We start from the raw sequence: 24,171 nt of genomic DNA on the forward strand, positions 1-24,171 counted from the left end.
CCCTTTGCAAGATTTTAGTTTCAGTCTAAGGGCAACGAGAATTGCTGAGCCGCTGAAGTTCAAGGGGGCAGGGAGAACAGACCTCGGGCTCACTCTGGGCATTCTAGATCTGAGACACCCGCGTGAATCCAGTAAGTACGAGCTGAAGTTCAAGGAGGGCAGTAAGTTCCTCACGGGAGAGACCCACAAGAGGCATGCAGGGGGCCCCCCCAGGAGGCTCGTGGAACAGAACAGTGTGACACGCTCAGCCTCTTGCCAGGCGATGACTCAGTTCCCTCATCTGTACCCCCTGGCCTGCAGGTGGTTATGAGGATTCAAATGTGCGGCCAGGCATACGGCCTGGCAGTCCTGGCGATCACAGCCCAGGTTAGGGTACCCGAGTTCAAGCCCTGGGGCTGACTCTCGGCTCCAGCTTCCTGCTAATGCACACCTGGAAGGCAGCAGGTAGTAGTTCAAGGATGCGGGTTCCTGCCTGGGTCTGGCCCAGTCCTGGGTGCTGGGTGGGCATTTCAGGAGTGGAACCAGTGGGGGAATATCTCTTCTCTTCTTTCTTTCTCTCTTTCTCTCTCTCTCTCATATATATATAAATAAGAGGGCTGAGTGTCAGTTACACACTTCGATTGGCGGCTGGCACACAGCAGGTGCTGTAGCAGCCATTGGCTCATAGTGTGACTGTGTTGGCCCAGGTGACAGACAGCAGCAGTGTTGAGTGATGGCGGTGAGCTCATCCCCACGGAGGGGCCGTGGAGTTCAAAGGTTTACTGAAGAAGCAAAGCCTGGGGAGAAGTGAGCAGGAGAGCCTGGGGAGAAGTGGGCAGGAGGTGAGTTGACTGGGGAGAGCGGGCAGCACAGGAAACAAAGACATCGCAGACCATGGCAGGGTTGGGTTTAAGCAGCTGCCGGGATGGCGGCTCCATGTATGGGACAGAACAGACCACGGGCTCACTCTGGGCATTCTAGATCTGAGACACCCGTGTGAATCCAGTAAGTACGAGCTGACCAGGGCAGAACCAAGGACATGAACTTGCTCCTCGCCTTCTGCAATGGAAACATCTAATGATTTGATTTGAATTAGATATGGAATAATAATATTTACAGTCATTCAAAGTCTAAGGAATTGATCCTGCAGATAGAACAAACACATGCAAAATTCCATTTGTACTATTGCTTGTGGAAGCTTTGTTTGCAATGGTATAGTTAATAAATTACCTAAATAGCATTTATAGGGGACTGGTTAAATATAATATAGCTATAAAATGGGATATTACACACCTGATCAAAGAAAAGGTCAACTTTATGTTGTCCTATTACAGCGTGACCCACAAGGTTATTGTTCCTTGAAGAAATCAGGTGCACAACAAAACTACAGCCGCCTGTACCTGTGTGCTCCAAGTCTGAGACAGGACCAGGGGCAGGCACTTGGCCTCGTGGCAAAGATGCCCCTGGCCCATGTCAGAGCTCCTAGCTTTGGCTCCTCATCCTGCCTCCAGCTTCCTGCTAACACAGAACCTTGGAGGCAGCAGGGATGGCTCAAGTAATCATACATGAGAGAATTGCATTGAACTTAAATGAACTTTAGCCTCATTCCAGGTCATTGTATCAGCAGATAGCAACTCTCTATCTCTTTCTCTCTGACTTTCAAATAAATGGTTTTTTTTTTAAAGAAAGAACAGGGGCCAGTGTTGTAGCATAGCAGGTAACACCACTGCCTGCAGTGCCGGTATCCATATGGGCACTGGTTCAAGTCCCGGCTGCTCCACTTCCAATCCAACTCCCTGCTAATGGCTTAGGAAAAACAGCAGAAAATGGCCCAAGTGTTTGGGCCCCTGGTGCCCATGTTGGGGTCCCATATGAAGCTCCTGGCTCTGACTTTGGCCTGGCCCAGCCCTGGCTGTTACAGCCACCTGGGGAGTGAACCAATGAATGGAAGATCTCTCCTCCTCTCTCACTGTAACTCTGACTTCCACAATAAATTATATTTTTTAAAAAAAAATCTATTACTATTGTATTCATGGGATATTTTGGGAAAAATACACAATTGCTAACAATTGCAGTGATGGCTGGTGCATAAGAGCTGATTAAAAATTTACTTTTTTGTCTGTGTTCTTTAGTGCCAAACCACATGCATCTATTATGATAGTTTAAGAATATAATTTTAAAAGAAAAAAATGTCGGCACTGTGCAATATGGGCATCAGTTTGAGTACTGGCTGCTCCTCTTCTGATCCAGCTCTCTGTTATGGCCTAGGACAGCAGTGGAAGTTGGCCCAAGTGCTTGAGCCCCTGCACCCACGTGGGAGACCCAGAAGAAGCTCCTGGCTCCTGGCTTCAGATCGGCGCAGCTCTGGTCGGTGTGGTCACTTGGGGAGTGAACCAGCAGATGGAGGACCTCTTTCTCTGTCTCTCCCTCTCTCTGTCTGTAATTCAACCTCTCAGATAAATAAGAGACTGGAGAGAGGATACCAGCTAGCTGGCTACGGAACTACCCCACGTAAGAAAGAAGGCGAGGACCAAGTCTAGGAGTGTGTCATGAGGACGGAGGGGCACAGCTGAATCCAAGGGGCATTTTTCAGACAAAATCCACGACTTGGATGAGTAACTGGATACGTGGGCGAGGACGAGATGGGGCGGCGCCCAGATTTGGGCTGAGAAAGAGTTCCTGCTCAGGATCACACGCCCCAGCTCTGCCACTCCCCCCAACCCCTCCTGGGAGGCTTGAACAAGAGAGATCCGTCGGCTGGAGCCGCGGAAGGGGGTGTCCGGGGCTGAGGGTGTACTCGGGTGAGCAGACAGCTCCAAGTCCCCTGCCCACCCCCACCCCCACCCCCACGCATGCCATCTCATGGACCCCTGGACCACTCCCCGTGCTCTCCCAGGGTAGCTGAAACTCACATGCTTTCCCACACCAATCCTGCACTTTAGAAGCAAGAATACCTAGTAGCATGCTCTTCCTTTCTTTCCTGCCAGCAAACAGCAGAAAGCCTTTATCACGGACAAAATATTTCCCACTTTTTCCTGTTTCCCATCCGAGGGTTGACTCTCCCTGCTCCGGAACAGCCTGGCCCAGAGCAGCTACAGGATGCTGCATTTGCATCCTGAAACGGTATTGGCTGAAGCCAGGGGCAAGGGGCGTGGGGTGCTTGGCAGCCTCTTCCAAAGGAGTTGGGGCTTTTATGAGGCTGTAAATCAGAAGGCAGCAGCTTGCTTACAAAGCAGTTTTTGCAGGAGCCGAGTCCTGGCTCTGGAAAGTTGAGGCGGCGGTGGCTTCAGACAACTGTGGGAGCTCTGCCTGTAATTTTTCCATAAAAAAAAATTTTTAAAAACAACCCTGCTCACATTCCACAAAGATGAGCCTTGCTTATTCTGAGGCCCAGTTGACCCTGCCAGAAAACTGTGAATTCATCCCTCCCCTGCTGGAGAGGCTAAGTCAGGCCCTCGACGGACTCCTCCACTTCTCAGGCAGCCTCACCAGCCCTCCCAGGCCCGGTGCAGATTGAAAACAGCTGAGCTCCGCCAAGCCCAAGCCCTGAGCTTGAGGCCGACAGTCCAGGCAGCTGCACAGTCTGTGCCCCCAGCTGTCTCTGCCAGGTGCAACCGCCCAGCAGACAGGTGGAGGAAGATCCAGTCCTGGCCTTCCCAGAGGCCTCTTTGCCCCCTCCCAGCCACAGCCCAGCCAGCCGGCCTGCAGCCCCTCAAGTTCCAAGCTTCGTCTGTGCTGGCCCCTCCAGCGTGTGCTCGCTCACTGCTCAGACCACGACTCCATTCGTCACAGCTGTGGTTTTCTGCATTCTGGTGCTCTGGACGTGGGTGGCCACCCCTCCCAGGGTCAGCTGGTCCCTATGGATCCTAACCAGTCCCGCCACCTGGGCATTCAGCGCTTGCACTCCAACCACCTCCCTCCTTGTGTCCTGGGGACGGCCCCTGGGCCAGGCCTGCTGAAATGATTCGAATTAACTACTCCAAGGCCTGCACTGCCTCCCTCAGAAACCTCAATAAAGGCCTACAGTTTTTGGGCCAGCACTGTGGCGTAGCAGGTAAAGCAGCTGCCTGCAGTGCTGGCATCCCATGTGGGCACTAGTTCAAGTCCTGGCTGCTCCACATCTGATCCAGCTCCCTGCTAATGGGCCTGGGAAGGCAGTAGAAGATGGCCCAAGTGCTTGGGTCCCTGCACCCACGTGGGAGTCCCAGATGAAGTTCCTGGCTCCTGGTCTCAGCCTGGCCCAGCTCTGGCCATTGCAGCCATTTGGGGAGTAAATAGAAGATCGATCTCTTTCTCTCTCTCTCTCTCTCTCTGCCTCTCCCTTTCAGTAACTCTGCCTTTCAAATAAATAAATAAATACATCTAAAAAGAAAAAAAAAGAAAGGAGGCCCACAGTTTCTCCCTTCCCCCGTGTCTCCTGACCCACCGATGCTTCCCAGCGGAGTCCCAGGTGTGGAAGCCCCCTCCTCTTGGGATCTGTGAGAACAACAAAATGTCTCTTTAATAGCATTTTGCCACTTAGGTTGGCCTTGCCAGAGCAAAAAAAAAAAAAATACATTTGTGATAAATAATAACCTGTTGTGACTATATATTATGGTTTATACTAATAATGTATAACAAATAATACCTAAATAGGGAGCGTTCAGCCCAGCATTGAGGACGCCATGGCCCTGGCTTCGGTTCCCAGCAGCAGTTCCTGGCTCCAGCTTCCTGCTGACACAGACCCTGGGGGGCAGCAGTGATGGCTCCAGCATCTGGGTTCCAACCGCCCACGGAGGAGACCTGGACCGAGTTGCTGGCTCCTGCCTCTTGGTTCCAGCCCCAGCTCCAGCCCAGCCCTGGCTGTTGAGGGCATTTAGGGAGTAAACCAGAGGATGAGAGCTCTCCCACTCTTGCTCTGTATTTCTGACCCTCAAAGAAATAAAAGATAATTTTCAGATGGTAATAAAATGACACTAAGTAATGCTGAAACAGTGGCCTCAGTCTTCAGCTCCCACCCCCTTGTGGCCAAATCCAAGGAATGCACTTCATTATTTTTATTTTTAGGGATGTATTTACTGGAAAGGCAGAGTAACGAGAGAGGGGGAGTCTGCCCCGTGACCACACGTGTGCACTAGGTGTGTGCTGGACTCCTGCCCTGTGCCCCTAGGTTGCTCTGCGTGTGCTCCCGCGTCTCCTCCCAATCCCACCTCCTTCTTGCCAACCCACCCTAACTGCAAGCCTCAACATCCTTCCCCTGGCTCTTCCACAGCCACCCCCCCAGCTGCACAGCAGCAAGTCTGAAGCCTCAACCTGATCAACCCAATCTTTCACGACCTGGCTCCCTCTTCCCCAGCAGCCTCTTGGCCCTCACTCCTCCCACTCCGAAAGCTGGGGTGCAGCTCCCCAGCCTTGGCTTCCGTGGCTCCCCTTCCAGAACACAGCCTAACCCTAACCCACCTTCCAACTCCCTCCTTTTTGCTTTATGGGCAGCACTTGCAACAGCTGATTGTTCTTGCGTTTGTCCAGAAAATTTGAGAATCAACCTTGTGCCAGGCCCTGGGGCCCCCAGAGACACAGCTGTGAATGGCAGTGCCATGAACCTAGCTTCAGGGAAGTGGTGGTCGCACCACCCTCCTCCCGCTCCTGGGCTGTGAACATACTGCAGAAGCAACAAGCCACTTGGGCAGAAGAGGCTCTGTGTGGCCCTCTGGCCACCCTATGCTGCCCCTGAGCCGTCTTTCCAAAGAACACAGCATGTCCCTGTTTCACCTCCCACCTGCAAACCCTTTGTGACTCTCCATTACCCAAATGCAAACAGACAAGGGCTTCCCTGACAGGCTCATCCGCACCCTCCGCATTCACCAACAACCCAAACTGGCTGCACTCCCAGCGCCACTCGGCTTTGTGCCGGTGCCTTTGCTCAGGCTGCCTCTTCACTTCAAATCCCCTTGCTCCTCCTGGCCTGGGTTCGTAGTCATCCATTCCTGGCAACAAGCCACCTCAACCAGCACTTCCGCGGCTCAGCCGTTTGCCCAGGGCCCAGTGGAGACACCCGCCTTGGCTCCACACGGGTTGGCTGGGCTCTCTCCCACCTCTGTGGTCAGCTGATGAGCAGGCAGGGAACTGGGTGATCCTGGAAGGGCTCTCTAAGTGTCTGGCGATCTGGTGGGGCCATCAGCTAGAGCACGTGAATTCAGGTGAGGCTAGCTCAGGCTGACACACAGGGCAGCTCTCCCCTGGCAGCATGTTCCCACTGGCCCAAACCATCTATAGCCACGTCTGTGGTCAGCATGGATGACGCACAACCCACCGGGGCCACAAACACAGCAACGCACCCCAGTCCACCCTCCACTCCCAAACGGGGATGATGCGCCCACCACTCGCCAAGCACCCCAAGTGTCATCCAATCATGACATCAGGCTCCAAGTCCGTGATCTCACAGTGTGCAGCAGGCCTGGATGCGGCCAAGGATCCTGATGTACAACTCCTCCTGATTCAGAGACCTGTGAACTAAGGCAACCAGACATCTGTGCCCACGCACCTCCGTGCCCAGAGGAGAAACAGGAGGCCGCCAGAAACCACTGGTACAAAGCAACTCTGAAGCCCAGCCAGGCAGAAGCCATCGGGACCCTACTCCCCAGGTGGGGCCCTTACCCCACCAGGGCGCAGTCTGTGCTCTTTGGTTTAGCCTCTGAGCTCTGGCTCTGCCCTCTGCTAGGTCCCCTTCTCCCATATGGGCTCCTTGCTAATGGACTGGGAAAAGCAGCAGAAGACGGCCCAAGTGTTTGGGCCCCTGCCACCCACATGGGCACCCGGATGAAGCTCCTGGCTCCTGGCTAAGGCCTGGCTCAGCCGTAGCCATTGTGGCCATCTGGGTAGTGAACCACTGGATGTAAGAGATCGCTGTCTCCCCCCACTCTAAACTCTCAAATACATAAATCTTTAAAAAAAAACAAAAAAGAAAAGAAACTGGGACACGAGGTTGTCGCTCCCCCTCTTCGTGGAGGAACGACACAGGACCCTGCGCTGTTCTTTTGTCTGCTCGGCCCTTCCCGGGTTTGCTGCTGGTTCTTCCCGGGTTGGCTACCGTCCCTTCCACCTCCGTGGAAGGGCGGTTCCCCCTAGCCACTTTCCCCACTTCCGCAGGAGAGTGGCACACCGCTGGCCGGCTCTCTCGGGGGCTGCACAGGTGTTCCTTCAGATAGATGTTCCCCCTAGATGTTCCTGGTGCATGTTGTCTCTCTCCTCCTTTATAGTCCTCTTCTGCCAATCCCAACTCTGCTACCCACACGCCGAGTACGCTGCTCTCCTCCAATCAGGAGCAGGTCCTGCAGCTTGTCAAGTTGGTGAGAGGCAGCTGGGTAGAAGCTATTTTCTCCTCTCCCAGCGCCATATTGTGGGAGAGCAGATGCATAGAATAAGTCTTAATTCCAGTAACTTAGTCTAGTCCGAGTTGCTCCCCACAGAGGTGTCTTTTCATTTTGAACTGTTTGAGTCTCATCCCAAACGGAGGCATTTGCCAATACAAGACCATGCAAAACCTTATGGGTTTTCTGTGAATATTACTGTGGTCCACTTCATTCACCAAAGCCACATACATAACTAATTTCAAGAAGACTTGGGGCCAGCGTTGTAACATAGCAGGTTAAGCTGCCACGTGCAGTGCCAGCATCCCCTACAGGCCCTGGATCAAGTCCCAGCTGTTCCACTTCCAATCCAGCTCTCTGCTAATGTGCCTGGGAGATCAGCAGAAGGTCCAAGTACTTGGGTCCCTGTGCCCATGTGAAGCTCCTGGCTCCTGGCTTCAGCCTGGCCCAGCCCTGGCTGTTGTGGCCACTGGGAAATGAACCAGCAGATGAAAGATCTTGCTTGCTCTCTCTCTCTCCCTCCCTCTCTCCCTCTCTGTAATTCTGCCTTTCAAATAAATATTTTAGAAGAAGGAGAATACTTTGGCCATGACACAATGCCCTTAATATTCATAGAAACCCTTTTTGTTTGGCTGAGAAAGGCTAATAGACACTCTTAACTCTTGCTGGGATAGGGGCCGGAGTTTAGTCTTCAGTCAACACACCACTTAAGACACCAGCATCTCGCAGCAGGGCACCTGGTTCTGACACCAAGTTCTGGCTCCTGCCTCCAGCTTCCTGCTCATACAGACCCTGGGAGGCAGTGGTGACAGCTCAAGTGGTTGGTTCCTGCTGCCCACATGGAAAACTTGGGTTGAGTCTCCCAGCCCCTGGCTTCAGTCTCTGCCAAGCTCAGCCTTGTGGGCATCTGGGGGTGAACCAGCAGCTGAGACAACACTTTCTTTCTTTCTCTCTCTCTCTCTCCTTAATAAATGTTTCCAGATTCTCTCTCTTTTTAAGATTTATTTCTTTATTTGAAAGGCAGAGTGACAGAGAGAGAGGGAGAATGACAGGGGGGACACCAATTGGTTCACTCCCCAAACAGCCATAACTGCCAGTTCTGGGCCAGGCTGAAGCCAGGAGTCAGGAACTCCATCCTTGTCTCCCACATGTGTGTCAGGGCCCCAAGCACTCGAGCCATCTTGCGCTGCCTTCCAGGCACATTGGCAGGGAGCTGGATTGGAAGCAGATCATCCAGGACTCGAACAGGCACTGCAACATACAACGTTAGCATTGAAAGTGCACCACATTCTCTTGGTTAATCAAAACCAACAAACAAAAAAACCTTCCTGGAGTCTTCGCAAGGTTCGGCAACCATACCCCTTTAATTTCATCTTCACCTGTAGGCCAGCTCTTACTGTAAGAACTTGCTGCCTGCCACCAAGACTGAAAGTGAGAACGACCTTTCTCTTCCAACCCAACAAACTGGCCAGGCCCTTGTTTAGCTCCTTTCTCTCCTATAGTACTTTACCACGACAGCTAAAAGCACCCAGTGTTACTGTCAGCATTCTGTCTCTAGATCCCGCTAACCAAATCCACAAACTCATTCGGCGCTGTCTTTGTGGGCTTCAAGTTGCTCAAACAGAATGCCAGGGCTGCGTCAGTCACAAAAAGAGGCTTATTTACCCCACAGTCTTGGAGGCTGCAACTCCAAGTCCAGGTGGTCCCGTTTGGGCAGCCTCTGTTGACCTTCTGTCCACAACGTGAGTGGCAGACGGTATCACATGATGGGAGCAGGTGCAATAGAGATTGCCCAGCAAGAGCTGGAAGCAAGAAAGAGCAAGCTGAGAAAGCCAGCTTGCCATCAGAACCCATTCGTGTGGTAACTAATCCAGTCCCACGAAACCCAACCCACTCTATTAATCCATTCATGAGGGTGCAGTCCCCATGGCCTAACTGCCTTCCACTAGGCCCCACTCTTAAAGGTCCCATCCCCTCTCAGTACTGGTTCGCTGGGGACCAAGCTGCCAGCACATGAACCTTGGAGGAACTATACCCATACCATAGCAGGTGCATTTCCTATCATCTAAGTTACCACAGGCAATGTTTTCCCACTTGTTCCACCAGTCCATAATACGAGTCACCCCTGTTCCAGTCGCCAGCAAGTTTCCTTACTTAAGACTGTTGGAGCCACGCACAGCAGCCTTGGGGCAGTCTGACTTCCTCACGCCGGCTCCAGAGACCACCTTCTGGCAAAGAAGGGAGGAGCTATTCGCCCTTCCAAGGCTACCTGCAGAGGTCTCAGCATCACTCCTGCCACACTTCCTTGGCTGAATCCATCACCAGACCACTGAGCTTTAAGGAGACAGGATGTAGACTGCACTTCCTGAAGAAGGAAGTCAATGAACTTGTGTCGCGGTTTTACAAGTGACACAGCAGGCTCGGCCAGTGGCTCGCTTCTTCCCGCCGTGGCGGCAGCGGGGATGACACGCACTTCCAAGGTGGCAGGTCCACTGAAGGTATGGAAGGAGATGATACACAGCCATGGGTCCCAGGGCACGTGACTCACTGGAGGCCAGCCATTAACAACATGCTACCCAGGGGCAACTGCCATGCCTGCTTATGGTCTCCATGCACACCTCACTCCTCCAAGAAGCCGTCTCAGGTCCCTTTCCTCTCTCCCCCACCGGAACAAGCCTCTGAGCGTAGAGGTTGTGTTCCGTTGGTCTTTGTATTCCTAGGTCCAGCTCTGGGTCTGGAATGGTGTTGGAGCCAACCACGCCTCTTCATTATCTGAGAAGTAACCACTCAGGAATCGAGCTTCAGAAATGACTGTTGAAGATTCAGTGATATCTCCAATGATTCTTTCTCCTCTCAACCTCTGCCCTGCGTTCTGAGAAGTAATCTTTACTGTGTATTTGTCACAGTCTCCAAGCAAACATGCCACTCTGCAGGGGAGCTGACCTCACTCAGGGATTTGGTCTCATCTGGAGATTGGGAGAGGCAGCAGATTAGAAGGCAGGGGCTCCGGGGCTTTCTAAATTCACTGATTAGTCATCTTTCCAAAGAAGTCAGAATTCACAGAACGTCACCAGCTTTCTTTTTGTCAAACACAGACACAAAGACATACATGCACACAAACCACCTACCACTACCATTTCAGAGAAGTGGAAAGATAAACCTTAGAATGGAAATATTAGAAGTACAGGTATAGGAGCCAGTGTTGTGGCATAGCAGGTTCAGCCACCACTTGCAACACTGACATCCCATACCACAGTGTCAGTTCAAGTGCCAGCAGCTCTGCTTCAGATCCAGCTCCCTACTAACGCACCTGAGAAGGCAGTGGAGGGTGGCCCGAGCCCTTGGGCCCCTGCCACTTATGTGGGAGATCCAGATGGAATTCCTGGCTCCTGGCTTCAGCCTGGCCGAGCAAGCATTTCAGGAGTTAAGCAGCAAAGAGCTCGTTCTCTCTCTCTCTCTCTCGCTCGCTCACTTACTTGCTCTTGCTTTTGCTCTGCCTTTCAAATAACCAAATAAATAACCCTCAAAAAAAGTGCAGGTGTTGTCTCAATGAGTCCAAGAGTAGGCCTCACTATTATGTGCTGCCTTGACATCTGATAGAAGTAAGCGGAGCTGCAAGTCCCCAGGCTGCCTCACGAGATCCCTGTGTGAGAGGACCAGCCACAGCTGCTACTCACTCCTGGGAGGCGGGCCTCAGTTCCTGCCAGCCCACAGATTTGTTCACCTAGCCCATCGCACCATCCCTGGGAAACAGTGGCACCTGCCTCCTACGGCTCCCAGTTGTCTGCATCCCAATTCATGGCATGTGGCACTTCCTTTTGGGCTCAAGTACCTGTGACCAAGAGACTGCTGCCAGTCTCACCTGTGCAGGGTTGGGTGCCCTGTGTCCAGCCAGCCCCATAACCCCAGGGGCCAGGAAGCTCTCCCTCCTCAACAGGTGCATCCCAACAAGGAGGCAACCTGACAGCTATGCCCTGAGGACCCCACACTATCCTGGCTCATCTTCTTTCACCGTGAACCAGCGAAGGTCTGAGGACCCACCCTGGGAGCCCTGGAGAGCCCTGTGCAAGGAGTCAGGAGACCCAAGATGCAGCCAATCCTGGCTGTGCTCCCAAGCATTTGTTAGTGATAGAACAAATCACCACCCTTCTTGGGCTTTGGGTCCCAGCTATAAAATGAAGCAGCATGGGGCCGGCGCTGTGGCACAGCAGGTTAAAGCCCTGGCCTGAAGCACCGGCATCCCATATGGGCGCCGGTTCTAGTCCCGGCTGCTCCACTTCCAATCCAGCTCTCTGCTATGGCCTGGGAAAGCAGTAGAGGATGGCCCAAGTCCTTGGGCCCCTGCACCTACATGGGAGACCTGGAGGAAGCTCCTGGCTCCTGGCTTCGGATTGGCACAGTTCCGGCCATTGCGGCCATCTGGGGAGTGAACCAGTGGATGGAAGACCTGTCTCTATCTCTCTCTGTAACTCTGCCTTTCAAATAAATAAATAAATAAATATTTTAAAAATATAATAATGCAGCAGCTCATGCCACCTCTGTGGTTCTATAAAGAAAATCTGATGAAATCAACAAACATAAAGAGTGAATGGCTGGCAGTGCCAGACCACCCTAAAGAACCATGGGTTTAGCCCCCACATGTCTCCAGCTGGGGCAACAGAGAATGATGGGAGAAGAGAGGTCTAGGGGACTGAAAAGGCCAGCCCCGGTCTGCCAGGAAACCCTGCCTCGGCTCCACTCCTTCCCACTCTCATCACTCCCATCCAGTCCATTAGTGAATGGGGCTTTTAAATCGCCTCCTGGTCACTGCCCTGTGTCCCACGCAAGGCCACAGGTCATCTCATCGGAGGCTTGAGTTTCGCCTTCCTGGAGACCTAGCCTTCATAGAAACACAACTGCTACAACCTCTAGCGTCCACACTCCCCTCCCCATCCTGAAGGCACAGTGCCTGGGGACTGAGAAAGTAGGCCAGGTCCTTGTAACCTAATGGAAACAGCACAGCTCAGTCTTCAGAAACACGGGGCCGCACAGTGAGAAATGAGGCATCCAGAGCCTTGGCAAGCTGTGGCCCCGGCACTGTCTGCACAAACAGGCTTCTAGGTAGTCCCATCTCCGGTCAACCATCTCTGGCCCCAGCTGTGCTCCATGGGGGGGGGGGGGGGGGGTAGGCCCAGCCCCAAAGCAAAGCAATCGTGTGTTCTGATAGGAAATTTCCCTGAGAACCTGACAGAGATTAAGCAGGAAGGAACACCCCGCCCCGGTGATGGAGGGAAGGCCACTGGCCTGGAATGCACAGGAAGCGGAACAGGAAGGAGACGGGGGTGGAGGGCAGCAGCCAGGGGCCCTGAACAGTTACCCTGGGAACAGTGAGCACCGGGTCTGCTCATCTACCAGGAGAGATGGTCTCACCAGGTCAGCGTGTTCTGTCACCCCCAGACCCCGGGCAGCCTGGACAAAGCACACAGCTCCAGGCCTCGATTAAGGCGGTCCTAGGTGGAAACGGGCATTGGCGAGTCTCACAAGTGGCCCAGGAGCGGCCATGGTTTGCCAACGTGCCTCACCTCTTTTGCCCTGACCATTCATCCACATACTGGGTCCAGCGAGGACGCTCCATCGCTCTGAGCACGGGAAGACCACCTGACCCCACTACAGACAGGGAAAGGGAAAGGGAACTCCCACCGCAAGCCCAGGGACGGCCTCCGGCACTGCCATCACAGTACAGAAACCGCACCCGAGGCGCACAGCGGACCTCCGGCCAAACAGGAGCGGGCCATGGCCGGGAGGGCGGGCCGGCACACAGGGGGTCCCAAGCAGCATTCACAGAGACCAAAGGACGCAAATCCACAAAAAAACTTTATTCAAAACAATGTATCACACCTGCAGGGTGAGGGCGTGGCACCGCCTGGCGACCATCAAGCTGACGGCATAGAAGGGCAGAGTGTGTGTGTATGTTTGTGTGCATGTGTGCCTGTCTTGTGTATGTGTGTGTTTGTGTATGCCTGTGTGTTTGTGTATGTATGTATGTGTGTGTTTGTGTATTGTGTGTATATGTGTTTGTGTGTATATGTGTTTGTGTATCTGTGTGTGTCTGTGCGTGTTTGTGTATGTGTGTGTATGTGTGTGGTTGTGTTTCTGTGTGTTTCTGTTTTTGTGTATGTGTGTGTGTCTGTGTGTGTGTATGTCTCCGTGTGTCTCTGTTTGTGTCTTGTGTGTTTGTGTCTTGTGTGTGTTTCTGTATTGAGTCTGTGTGTGTTTGTGTATTGTGTGTGTTTCTGTATTGAGTCTGTGTGTTTGTTTATGTGTGTATGTGTGTGTATATGTTTCTGTGTGTGTTTCTGTGTTCGTGCGTGTGTTTGTATATTATGTGTTTGTGTCTGTATTTGTGTATGTGTGTATGTGTCTGTGTTTCTGTGTGTGTTTGTATGTGTGTACTTGTGTGTATTGTGTGTATGTGTGTGTTTCTGTGTGTTCATGTATGTGTGTGTGTCTGTGTGTTTGTGTATGTATGTGTTTGTGTATGTGTGTGTGGTTGTATGTGTTTCTGTGTTTGTGTATGTGTGTGCTTGTGTATGCGTGTGGTTGTAGTTGTGTTGGTGTGTTTCTGTGTTTGTGTCTGTGTGTGTACATGTCTGTTTCTGTGTGTGTGTTTGTGTGTGGTTGTGTTTGTGTATGTGTGTGTGCTTGTGTATGTGTGTTTCTGTTTTGTGTGTGTGGTTGTGTTTGTGTGTGTGTGGTTGTGTTTGTGTGTGTTTCTGTGTGTTTGTGTATGTGTTTGTGAATTGTGTTTGTGTGTATGTGTGTGTTTCTATGTGTGTGTCTGTGTGTGTGGTTGTGTTTATGTGTGTCTGTGTGTTTCTGTGTTTGTGTATTGTTTGTGTATGTGTCTGTGTTTGTGTATTGTGTGTATGTGTGTTTGTGTATGTTTGCATCTGTGTGTGTTTCTGTGTTTGTGTATGTGTGTGCTTGTGTATGTGTGGTTGTAGTTGTGTTGGTGTGTTTCTGTGTTTGTGTCTGTGTATGTACGTGTCTGTTTCTGTGTGTGTGTTTATGTCTGTGTGTGGTTGTGTTTGTGTATGTGTGTGTGCTTGTGTATGTGTGTTTCTGTTTTGTGTGTGTGGTTGTGTTTGTGTGTTTCTGTGTGTGTCTGTGTGTTTCTGTGTTTGTGTATGTGTTTGTGAATTGTGTTTGTGTGTATGTGTGTGTTTCTATGTATGTGTCTGTGTGTGTGTGGTTGTGTGTGTCTGTGTGTTTCTGTGTTTGTGTATTGTTTGTGTATGTGTGTGTTTGTGTATTGTGTATGTGTGTTTATGTTTGCATCTGTGTGTGTGTGTGTGTCTGTGTGTGTCTGTGTGTATATATGTGTGTGGCTGCGGTTGTTTGTGTGTTTCTGTGTGTCTGTGTATGTCTGTGTGTTTGTGTCTGTGTGTATATGTGTGTACATGTGTTTCTGTGTTTGTGTATGTGTATGTCTGTGTTTGTGTGTATATATTTGTGTATGTGTATATGTGTGTGTATTTGTGTGTGTCTGTGTGTGTTTCTATGTGTGTGTGGTTGTGGTTTGGTTGTGTGTTTCTGTATGTCTGTGTGTGTTTGTGTATTGTGTGTGTATATGTGTGTTTATTTGTGTGTGGTTATATTTGTGTTTGTGTATGTGTGTGTCTGTTTCTGTTTGTGTGTATGTGTCTGTGTGTATATGTGTGTGTCTCTGTGTGTGTGTATTTGTGTGTATGTCTGTGTGTGTATGTGTATGTGGTTGTATCTGTATGTTTCTGTGTGTGTCTGCTTCTGTGTTTGTGTATGTGTCTGTATATGTGTGTGTATGTCTCTGTGTGTGTGTTTGTGTATTTGTGTGTATGTGTGTGGTTGTGTTTGTGTGTGTCTGTGTGTTTCTGTGTATGTGTGTGGTTGTGTTTGTGTGTGTTTCTGTGTGTGCATGTGTCTGTGTATGTGTCTGTGTGGTAGTGTTTGTGTGTTTCTGTGTATGTGTGTGTTTGTGTGTGTGTGTTTCTGTGTATTTGTGTGTGTGTTTGTGTGTGTATGTGTATGTTTGTATACTGTGTGTATGTGTGTGGTTGTATTTGTGTGCTTCTGTGTGTGTATGTGTGTATTTGTGTGTGTATGTTGTTTCTGTTTGTGTCTGTGTGTCTGTGTGTCTGTATCTCTGTGTATGTGTGTGTATGTGTCCGTGTGTGTGTCTTGTGTTTGTGTATGTGTCTGTATCTGTGTGTGTGTGTCTGTGTGTCTGTGTATCTCTGTGTGTGTCTATGTCTGTGTGTTTGTGTGTGTATGTATCTGTGTGTATCTCTGTGTGTATGTGTGTGTCTGTGTCTATGTGTCTGTGTCTGTGTGTCTGTGTATATGTGTGTGTCTGTGCCTGTGTATGTGTTTGTGTCTGTGTATCTCTGTATCTCTGTGTTTGTGTGTCTATGTGTTTGTGTGTATGTATCTGTGTGTATCTTTGTGTGTATGTGTGTCTGTGTATGTATCTGTGTATATGTCTGTGTATGTGTCTCTGTGTGTGTATGTGTGTGTGTCTGTGCCTCTGTGTGTGTGTCTGTGTATGTGTCTGTGTGTATCTCTGTGTGTGTGTGTCTGTGTGTGTATATATGTGTGGTTGTGGTTGTGTGTGTGTCTGTGTATCTCTGTGTCTATGTGTGTTTGTGTGAGTCTGTGTATATGTGTGTCTGTGTCTTATATGTGTGTGTGTGTATCTCTGTGTGTCAGTGTATGTCTCTGTGTGTCCATGTGTGTGTATGTGTATGTGTGTGTGTGGTTGTGTGTGTATATGTGTGTTTGTGTGTTTCTGTGTGTGTATGTGTCTCTGTGTATATGTGTGTCTGTGTGTATGTGTCTGTGTGTGTCGCTGTGTGTCTGTGTGTATGTGTCTGTGTCTCTGTGTACGTCTGTGTGTGTCTGTGTGTGCGCACGCAGGATCAGAAGCCGGCACTCAGCCTATCCCTCTCGGGTGCGTGGTCTCAGCGATCCCGTGTCCCGCAGGCAGCACAGGGGCGCGGCTCCTGCAGTCGGGTCTGCAGCCCCCACGCACCAGCCCCAGGGCAGCCTTTGCCAGTGGGGCACGGCCCAGCGGGTTGTGGGCTCCGAGGCCTCCGAGGTGCCGCCGGGCTTAGTCTTAGTGGACGGCGACAGTCCTGACCTTGCCTTTAGGCCAAACGGTGCTCACGAGAGCCACAAGCACCTGGGCGGGAGGCGCCAGCCTGGGAGCTAAGGCGTGGGGGTGCCCCGAGCAGAGAGCACCCACATCCCAGGGCAGCGAGGCCTACGGGAAAGGAGGAGGGGAGCGCAGCGCCTGTCCTGCTTGCAGAGGGCTGCACCAATACGGAAAACACCCCACCGCTGCCTTTGGAGAAAGACTGGAACATTCCAGCGCCGAAACCGGCAGCAGGAGGAGCCTCCATCCTGCCCTCCTGACCCTTGGGGCTTCCCACAGACTCGGGACGACTCGGTCAGAAGAAAGGGGAACAGCCTAAGGAGGGGCACTCGCTGGGGCCTCGGGGAGGCGGCCGCACCCCGATCCCGGGGTCCGTCCAGGCTGAGGTCCCCTGGAGCGGCCGCCCACCCACCACTCGCCCACACCAATAGGGGACCGCCTCCTCCACCCTTCCCCAGCCACCCCACCCCAGACTTCCCCGGACAGCCTCTGATTGGCTGCCCCCCAATCCTCTCCACCCACTTCTCCCCCACCCGCGGTGAAAACTGCGGGCGCCGCGAACGGTGCAGCAGCTGGAGGCGGCGGCACATCCGAGGCGGCTGCAGCAGCGCAGGACCGGAGCCCAGGTAGGAGCGGGAGCCAGCCAGGACGGGACCCTGGGCTCAGGGAGAGCTGCCAGGCGCCCCTGCAAGCCCCCGCGATCTGAGGCCTCAGGAGCCTCCCGAGGGCACCCCAAGGAGGAACGCTGCAGGGCCGGGGGAGGGACCTGTTTCCCAGGCAAGGGCGAGAGCGCGAGGTTCTGCGGGGACCCGGCTGCGCCGCACCCCGACTTCCATCCTCCGGCGGGGTCTGGGGGGCGGTTGTCCGGTGGAGCGCGAGGAGGGCTCCAAGGGCAGCCTTTGGTTCTCCCCCACACAGACGGCCCCACACCCGATGGCAAGGGGGGAGGGGAGCGCCATGCGGGCGGGAGGACGGAGGGTGGCCAGCTGCGGGAAGCCTCTACCCCGCGACCTGGCGGTGGCTGGGTGCGGGGCACTCGAGGAAAGGAAACCGCAGTGCCGCGGGCGGGGACTGGGTGGAAGGCGAGCAGACGGGGGAGGGGCAAACTCAAAAAGGTTGGTGGGGGAGGGGACCTCGGATGGAAAATTGGATAGGAAATCACGGGGCTCCCGCGCAGGGCCGGGGACGAGGGGAGCGCGGAGCTCCGCTGGCGCTGAACCGCGGGAACCCAGCGCGGAGGGAACGGGTGCAGAATGCGCCTCCCAACCGCGTCCCACCCTCCCCCTGCGCGCTCTTCATCCCCCTCCAGCCCTGGCCTCCTTTCTTTCCTTTCCAAATCTGGCCGCTGCTCCCCCTACCCTTCCGAGATGCCAGGCCTGCACCCCTCAAGACTAGCCCAGGGTCCTCGCATCAAACCGGTTGCTGATTCCCCTTGGTTCGCAGCAGCGCTTCCGCATAGTTTGGAGGACCCCGCCCAAGCGTTGAGCGCCAGGGACCCTGGACTTCGCGAGTGCCGCGCCCTGCGCCCGGGACCAGTACCTCCTGGACCGGCCCCGCGCGCACTCTCAGGCGCATGCTGCTGCTATGGCCTCTCCTGGGCGCACAGGCTAGGCTCTCAGCTCCGTGATGGCAATTCAGTCTGGGTTGCAAAAAAAGAAAAAAAAAAAAGGCGCGGCGGGGCAAGGTGGGGAAGGGGACTGGAAACTGCAGCCTGGCAATCCCAGAGAGCTGGGCATGGGGAGGCGAGGCGTCTTTAGCTCCTTTGCAATCAGAGGGCTCTGTCCCTTGTCCTCGTGCACGCTGGACAGCCCCCTCACTGAACGCCAAGTGCAGGCCTACCTGGGAGGGCCGCACCCATCCCTGACATCAGCTCCAGCCAGTGACATATTGGCGGATGCATCTGCTGAGCAGCCCTTCCCCCTGCGCCATTTTTCTTAGCCCCCAGGACAACGTGGACTTCTAGGCTCCAGAGCGCCTCATTCATTCCTTCAGTAAACATCTCCTGAGCATCTGTTATATTTCAGGAGCTGCTCTGGGCATTTGGAGGTTTTCTTCTGCAGGAGAAATAGAAAGTCCATGAAGGGGAAGTTCCGTGGCCATGGGCAGAGCTTTGGTTCTGAAAGACCCCGTTGCTCACCACTGTGGGCCGCTGAACTGTACGCTCACGAATGGCTAAGTGGGCAGATGTTGCATGCAGTCTACCAGAATTAAAATCTTTAAAAACTATCCAGCCCCTGTGCTCACTGGTCTCACAACCCCGCAGGCGGGGAGAATGTGAGAGAGAAAGCCAGGTACAGTCAGCCAGCTGGGAGGGAGCGCTCCCTGCTCAGACAGGGACACAGGGGTACACTTCACTGCAGAGCACGCTTCCCCGCTTCCCCGTGCCAGGGCCAGGGCCAGAAACAACTGGGGAGGAGAGGGCAGATGGACAGAAGCGCTTAGGCGTCCAGTGCGGCCGTTAGAGCATGCTCCCAATGAGCCCCCCTGAGCCTTCTCCCTGCTCATTCTTCCCACACGCAGATCCAGGGCGGAGCTCTTGGCACCATGAACCCCGCCATTGGCATCGCACTGCTGCTGACAGGTACCGGGCAAGGGGCCGGGCTGGCCTCCCCCTCTCAGCCTCAGAAAGCGGGGGACGGAGGGAGGGGGGCTTCGCACATCCCAGGTGGACTGATCAACCCAGCTGACCCGACCACCTGCCCGCCCCAGGAGGTTCAGGAAAGGCCGCTGGCTGAGCCCTGCCCATCCTAGTGAATTGGAACCTGCAAAAGGGAGCCAGGAGCCCAAGCTCTCCTGCCGTTGCCACTCGCTGCTGATGGGTCCCAAGGCTTCAGCAGACCGGGGAGGAAGGCTGGAGTCCACAGGGGGAGTTGGACTGGCCCCTGGGGACTCCCGGGGTCACACAGGATGCCTCTGCAGCCAGGCCCACCTCTGTCCATCGCGTGGGAGGGCGGGCCCCTGCCCCCAAGGCTCTCCCCCAATGGGGCGGGGACGCCGCTGGTGGCAGTCTTGCAGGTGTCCCGAGGGCAGAAGGTGACCAGCCTGACGGCCTGCCTGGTGGACCAGAGCCTGCGCCTGGACTGCCGGCATGAGAACACCACGAGCGTGCCCATCCAGCACGAGTTCAGCCTGACCCGCGAGAAGAAGAAGCACGTGCTGCATGGCACGTGGGGCGTGCCCGAGTACACGTACCGCGCCCGCACCAACTTCACCAGCAGGTACAACATCAAGGTCCTCTACCTGGCCAACTTCACCACCAAGGACGAGGGCACCTACACCTGCGAACTGCGCATCTCCGGCCAGCCAACCCAGAGCTCCCACCAGAACGTCTCTGTGCTCAGAGGTGAGGCGAGCCCCCGACAAGGCCAAGCGGGCAGGCGGCGCCCTTGGCTGGGCCTCGCCAGCTCTCAGCAGTTGCCGGGTCCCCTGGGGAGTCCTTGACCTCTGCGACTGGAGGGAGGGGCTGCCTCCCCAGTCCTCCCTGCCTGGGAAACTGAGACGACACAGGCCGTCTCTCGCCTGCAGTCTTGTGCTGCAGTTCAGCAGGGTCCTCCTAAGCCGCCACGTGTTCAGGGGCTCCCACCATGGCCAGGTTGGTCCTGGCTGCAGCTCAGACATGCCAGTGCCTGCCTCCCAGAGGGAGTCCTAGTCCCTTCCCTCACCACGTTCTCTCTCCACAGACAAGCTGGTCAAGTGCGAGGGCATCAACCTGCTGGCTCAGAACACCTCGTGGCTGCTGCTGCTGCTGCTCTCACTGTCCCTGCTCCAGGCCACGGATTTCATTTCCCTGTGACTGGTTGGGCCCGTGGAGGATCCAGGAAGCCTGGAGGCCCAGTGCAGAGATCCTGCTTCTCTGAGGCTGCTGACCCCCAACCCCAACCCCTCGCACAGCTGTGGGAGAAGCGGGGACCCCGCCCCTTATAAGGAACCCCAGTGCTGCATGCCATCTTCCATGCCCGCACTCCGCCTCTTCACCCTGTCCGCACGCTGCCAGAGGTCTCGTCGTCCTCTTTTTCCCAAAGCTGCTTCTGTCTGATTTGCTTAGGGCTTATCCTTGTGTCCTGCGGGTGTTTATGACAAGGGAAGCCAGGACGGGGAACTGAAAGCCAGGACGGGGAACTGATGAAAAGCGAGGGTGGGGGAGGGGCAGTGGATAGAGGGGGCCCACCAGGAGCAGAGAAGTCTGGGAGAGACCTGGATGAGGAGGGGAAGGGGCGAGCCTGGCCCAGCACAGCCCTGCTCTGGCCAAGGCACCACCTCAGCAGCCAGGAGAGCACTTCAAGACCCAGATGCAAGGGCACCGCCACGCATGTGTGGCCCGGCACGCATCTCCAGGAATGATCTCAGCTGGAAAAAAAATGACTGGCCCTTGCCACTCCACAAGTCCCCCAGGGACCTGGGGCCAGGGACTCCACTTGCCAAGATGCAGACTTGGCCAGAGGACGGGGTCCGAGGGTCCATCGTCACCCCTGCCCAAGGCGGCTAGAAGCGGGAGCCTGCGTCCCTCACTGCGTGGGCCAGCCCTGTCAGGGTGGCAGAGGACGGCAAGCCTCCTCCCTGGCTGCCCCAAGCTCCCAAGAACTTCCAGAACCCTGACCCGGAGCTGCCAAGTCAGGCAGGTGACATCCCAGAGCCTCAGGGAGTGTGACCCAAGTCTCCGGGAAATGTGGGGGAGGGGTCTGCCTTCCTTGCCCATCAGTGCCAGCCCTTGCTGCCCGGGACCTGAGCCTCTCAAGACAGCCCCCTGCCCTTTGCAGAGACCTGTGGGGGGCCTGAGGTGGGCCATGGAGTGAGACCCTCCCGGGGAGATGGTGGCTCCCCCAGCCCCCCACCCCTGCCCTGTGGTCCTGCCTGTCCTGTCCCGTGTGTAGTGCCATCACAGCTTGTGACATCTCACTGAGGAAGAAGAAAACTGCACAATAAAATCAAGTCTGTCCTCGGGCTCTTCTCTGCTTGGCTCCTCTGTGCTCACCCCAGGCTCACCTCCCACCTTAGCCAGGGCTCTCCACCCCCGTCCCCGCCCATGACAGCAGCACCAGCTCTCGGGACACACACAGGGCTGCACACTGTGCTTCTGTGCAGGATGACTCAAACCTGACATATCTGCCCCAGTCAGTGAGCGCTCCCTTCTGCTGACTCACCTGGCTGGGACAACACACTCACCTGCCCGCGTGGGGGCCGCACTGCACGGCCTTGGCTCCGGGGGCTCTGGAACGCGCACGCAGCTGTGCGTGGACAGGTGCGGAGGTGTGGGGCCGGTTTTTCTCAGCCCGGACTGTTCCACGCTGTGCTCCCGTGCTGAGCAGAGGGTGCCGGCAGGGGGCAGCCACGGATTCTTAAATGCAAGAGCAACAGCTTTCCAAGGAAGGCACTGGCGTGAGTAATGTCTCCAGGGGAGGAGAGAGGGGGCGCTGAGCCCCATCCCTGGCTCCCTCCCACAAAACCACTGTGTGAAAGGAGCATTAGCCCCCCCCCCAAGTCCCTCCCAAGGTAGGTACCCCCCCCCCACGTGCTTTCACCAAGGACTTGCAGGAGGCGGCACCTGCGCAGTTTCCTTCAAGGCCAAGATCTAAGTTCCTGCCAGGGGCTCCCATTCTTCTGGCCACCACCCAGTGCAGCCTCTGCTTTGCAGTGGCCCCCTCTGGTGACGATGCCCAAAGAAGGCCAGGGAAGCCCAGGAGGAAGGGAGCTGCAGGGAGCAGCTGGGGCGGGGGGCGGGGGGGGGCATTGAGACCCCGCCTCGCCTTGTGTGCCCTGTAATCAGAGCTGCAAGCGCCGTGCCAAGGAAAGGGATCTTGGCGAGAAGAGACTCTGTGATGGAACGGGGCTCAAGTGCCAGGAACGAGGGCCCCACCCTCGGGCAGCTGCTCAGGGGCAGGCATTTTTATTTTTTAAGGGAATACTATTTAATAATAATAAAAAGAATTTGCCACTGATACATGTTACAGCATGGATGAACTTCAATAATATTGTCCATGAGAGAAGTCAGACACACAGAAAAACACACAGTGCATGAATCCATTTACGTAAATGTCCAAGAAAGGCAAATCTGTAGAGGTAGGAATAAGATTAGTGGTTGTCCGGGGAGGGTGAGGACAGAAAGGGATTTTTTTAACTGTTTATCTGAAAGGCAGCAACAAAGACCTCCCATCCACTGCCTTATTCGCCCATATCCCTGCAATAGCTGGGGCTGGGCTAGGCCAAAGCCAGGAGTCAGAAGCCAGGAACTCACACAGGGACCCAACTACCTGAGCCATCAGGTGCTGCGTCCCAGGGTGCCCACTGGCAGGAGCTGGAATCGAGAACACAGCCGGGACTTGAACCCAGGTGCGTGGGTATGGGATGTCGCTCTTCCAAGTAGTGTCTTAAAGAGGCAGGCACTTGGGATGCCTACATCCCGTATCAGACAGAGTGCCTGGTTCCAGTCCCAGCCACTCCGCCTGTGATCCCGGTTCCCCCTCAGGGGACATTCTTAAAGGCAGCAGATGATGGCTCAGGTACACAGGTCCCTGCCCCCACGTGGGAGACTCCTAGCTTTGGCCTGGCCCACAAGCGTTTGGTGAGTGAACCAGCATATAGGAAACCTCTCTCTCCCTCTCTCTCTTTCTCTGCCTTTCAAATAAAATGAAAATAAGTAAATTTTTTCAAAGGTTGAAGCTCCGAGATCCTTCAGGAAGTTACTGGTGGAAGCTCGCTGTAGGGCTCCCGCTGAGGCCGGTGTGCACTCCGGGCACCTGCAGAAGCCACGCCCAGGTGCTGGGGTGGTGGCCTTGCCCTCTAGAGCCAAGCGCAGGACTGAGGCCCCGGGTAGGGAGGGGCAGCTGAGGGCCATGGCCATGGCTGCAGAAAGGCAGGAAAGGAGGGAGGGGAGCAGGCTCTCAGGCCTCCCGCGTGAGCCTGCTGACCAGGAAGGACCATGCAGGGCCAGGGCTGTCGCATGCTTTCAGCGGCACGCCCTGACGGCCATCAGCCCCACTCCAGTCTTGGGGAGGCTGGACATCTGTGGTGACTTGGGTATTTATGGGAGCCCGGGGCCAGCGCGGGCTCCTCTGCACACATGTGCCCCAGACTGCACCCCACCCACCTCCTGGGCCTCCTCACTGCTCTCCCAAGTCCGCCTTCAGCCATCTGTGCCCCTAACTTAGGGCACCAACTCCTTCCTCAGAAGGCCCTCCCTGTGCCCCATTTCTGGATCGCAGTGGTGGTGTCCACGCAGGAGGTCATGGCAGGGTCACCTAGGACCAGGGACACCTAGTGGCAGCAGGCAGAGGGCTCTCCAGGAGGGGGTATGGCACCTGCACTAACACGTGCCGGCCTCCTCACCTCCCCAGCGCCATGGCCCTCTCTTCCCTGAACCTGCAGCTCGTGTGCTGAGAAGGACACGTGTGTGAAAGAAGCCAAGCGGCCAGCGCCACGGCTCACTAGGCTAATCCTCCGCCTTGCGGCGCCGGCACACCGGGTTCTAGTCCCGGTCGGGGCGCCGGATTCTGTCCCGGTTGCCCCTCTTCCAGGCCAGCTCTCTGCTGTGGCCAGGGAGTGCAGTGGAGGATGGCCCAAGTGCTTGGGCCCTGCACCCAAGGGAGACCAGGAGAAGCACCTGGCTCCTGCCTTTGGATCAGTGCGGTGCACCGGCCGTGGTGGCCATTGGAGGGTGAACCAACAGCAAAAGAAGAT

General features: G+C 54.9%; 1 protein-coding gene across 1 annotated transcript; it reads left to right on the forward strand.

Annotated features, from left to right (window-relative positions):
- The first annotated feature begins 17,067 nt into the window (after positions 1-17,067).
- On the forward strand, positions 17,068-21,436 carry THY1 (Thy-1 cell surface antigen). The gene is made up of 4 exons (XM_051835981.3): positions 17,068-17,123; positions 19,018-19,078; positions 19,505-19,840; positions 20,178-21,436. The coding sequence occupies exons 2-4, from the start codon at positions 19,042-19,044 to the stop codon at positions 20,288-20,290; spliced, it is 486 nt and encodes a 161-aa protein (XP_051691941.3). The 5' UTR covers positions 17,068-17,123; positions 19,018-19,041; the 3' UTR covers positions 20,291-21,436.
- Positions 21,437-24,171: the final 2,735 nt, after the last annotated feature.

Source organism: Oryctolagus cuniculus, chromosome 1 (genome assembly GCF_051225735.1).
Source record: "Oryctolagus cuniculus isolate XC-2025 breed Fujian yellow rabbit chromosome 1, ASM5122573v1, whole genome shotgun sequence".
Classification (NCBI taxonomy): domain Eukaryota; kingdom Metazoa; phylum Chordata; class Mammalia; order Lagomorpha; family Leporidae; genus Oryctolagus; species Oryctolagus cuniculus.

Coding starts and splice junctions, on each gene's coding strand:
- THY1 (XM_051835981.3), top strand. CDS start 19,042: ATGAACCCCGCCATTGGCATCGCACTGCTGCTGACAG. Junction 19,079..19,504: donor CATCGCACTGCTGCTGACAG/GTACCGGGCAAG, acceptor CGCTGGTGGCAG/TCTTGCAGGTGTCCCGAGGG. Junction 19,841..20,177: donor GAACGTCTCTGTGCTCAGAG/GTGAGGCGAGCC, acceptor CTCTCTCCACAG/ACAAGCTGGTCAAGTGCGAG.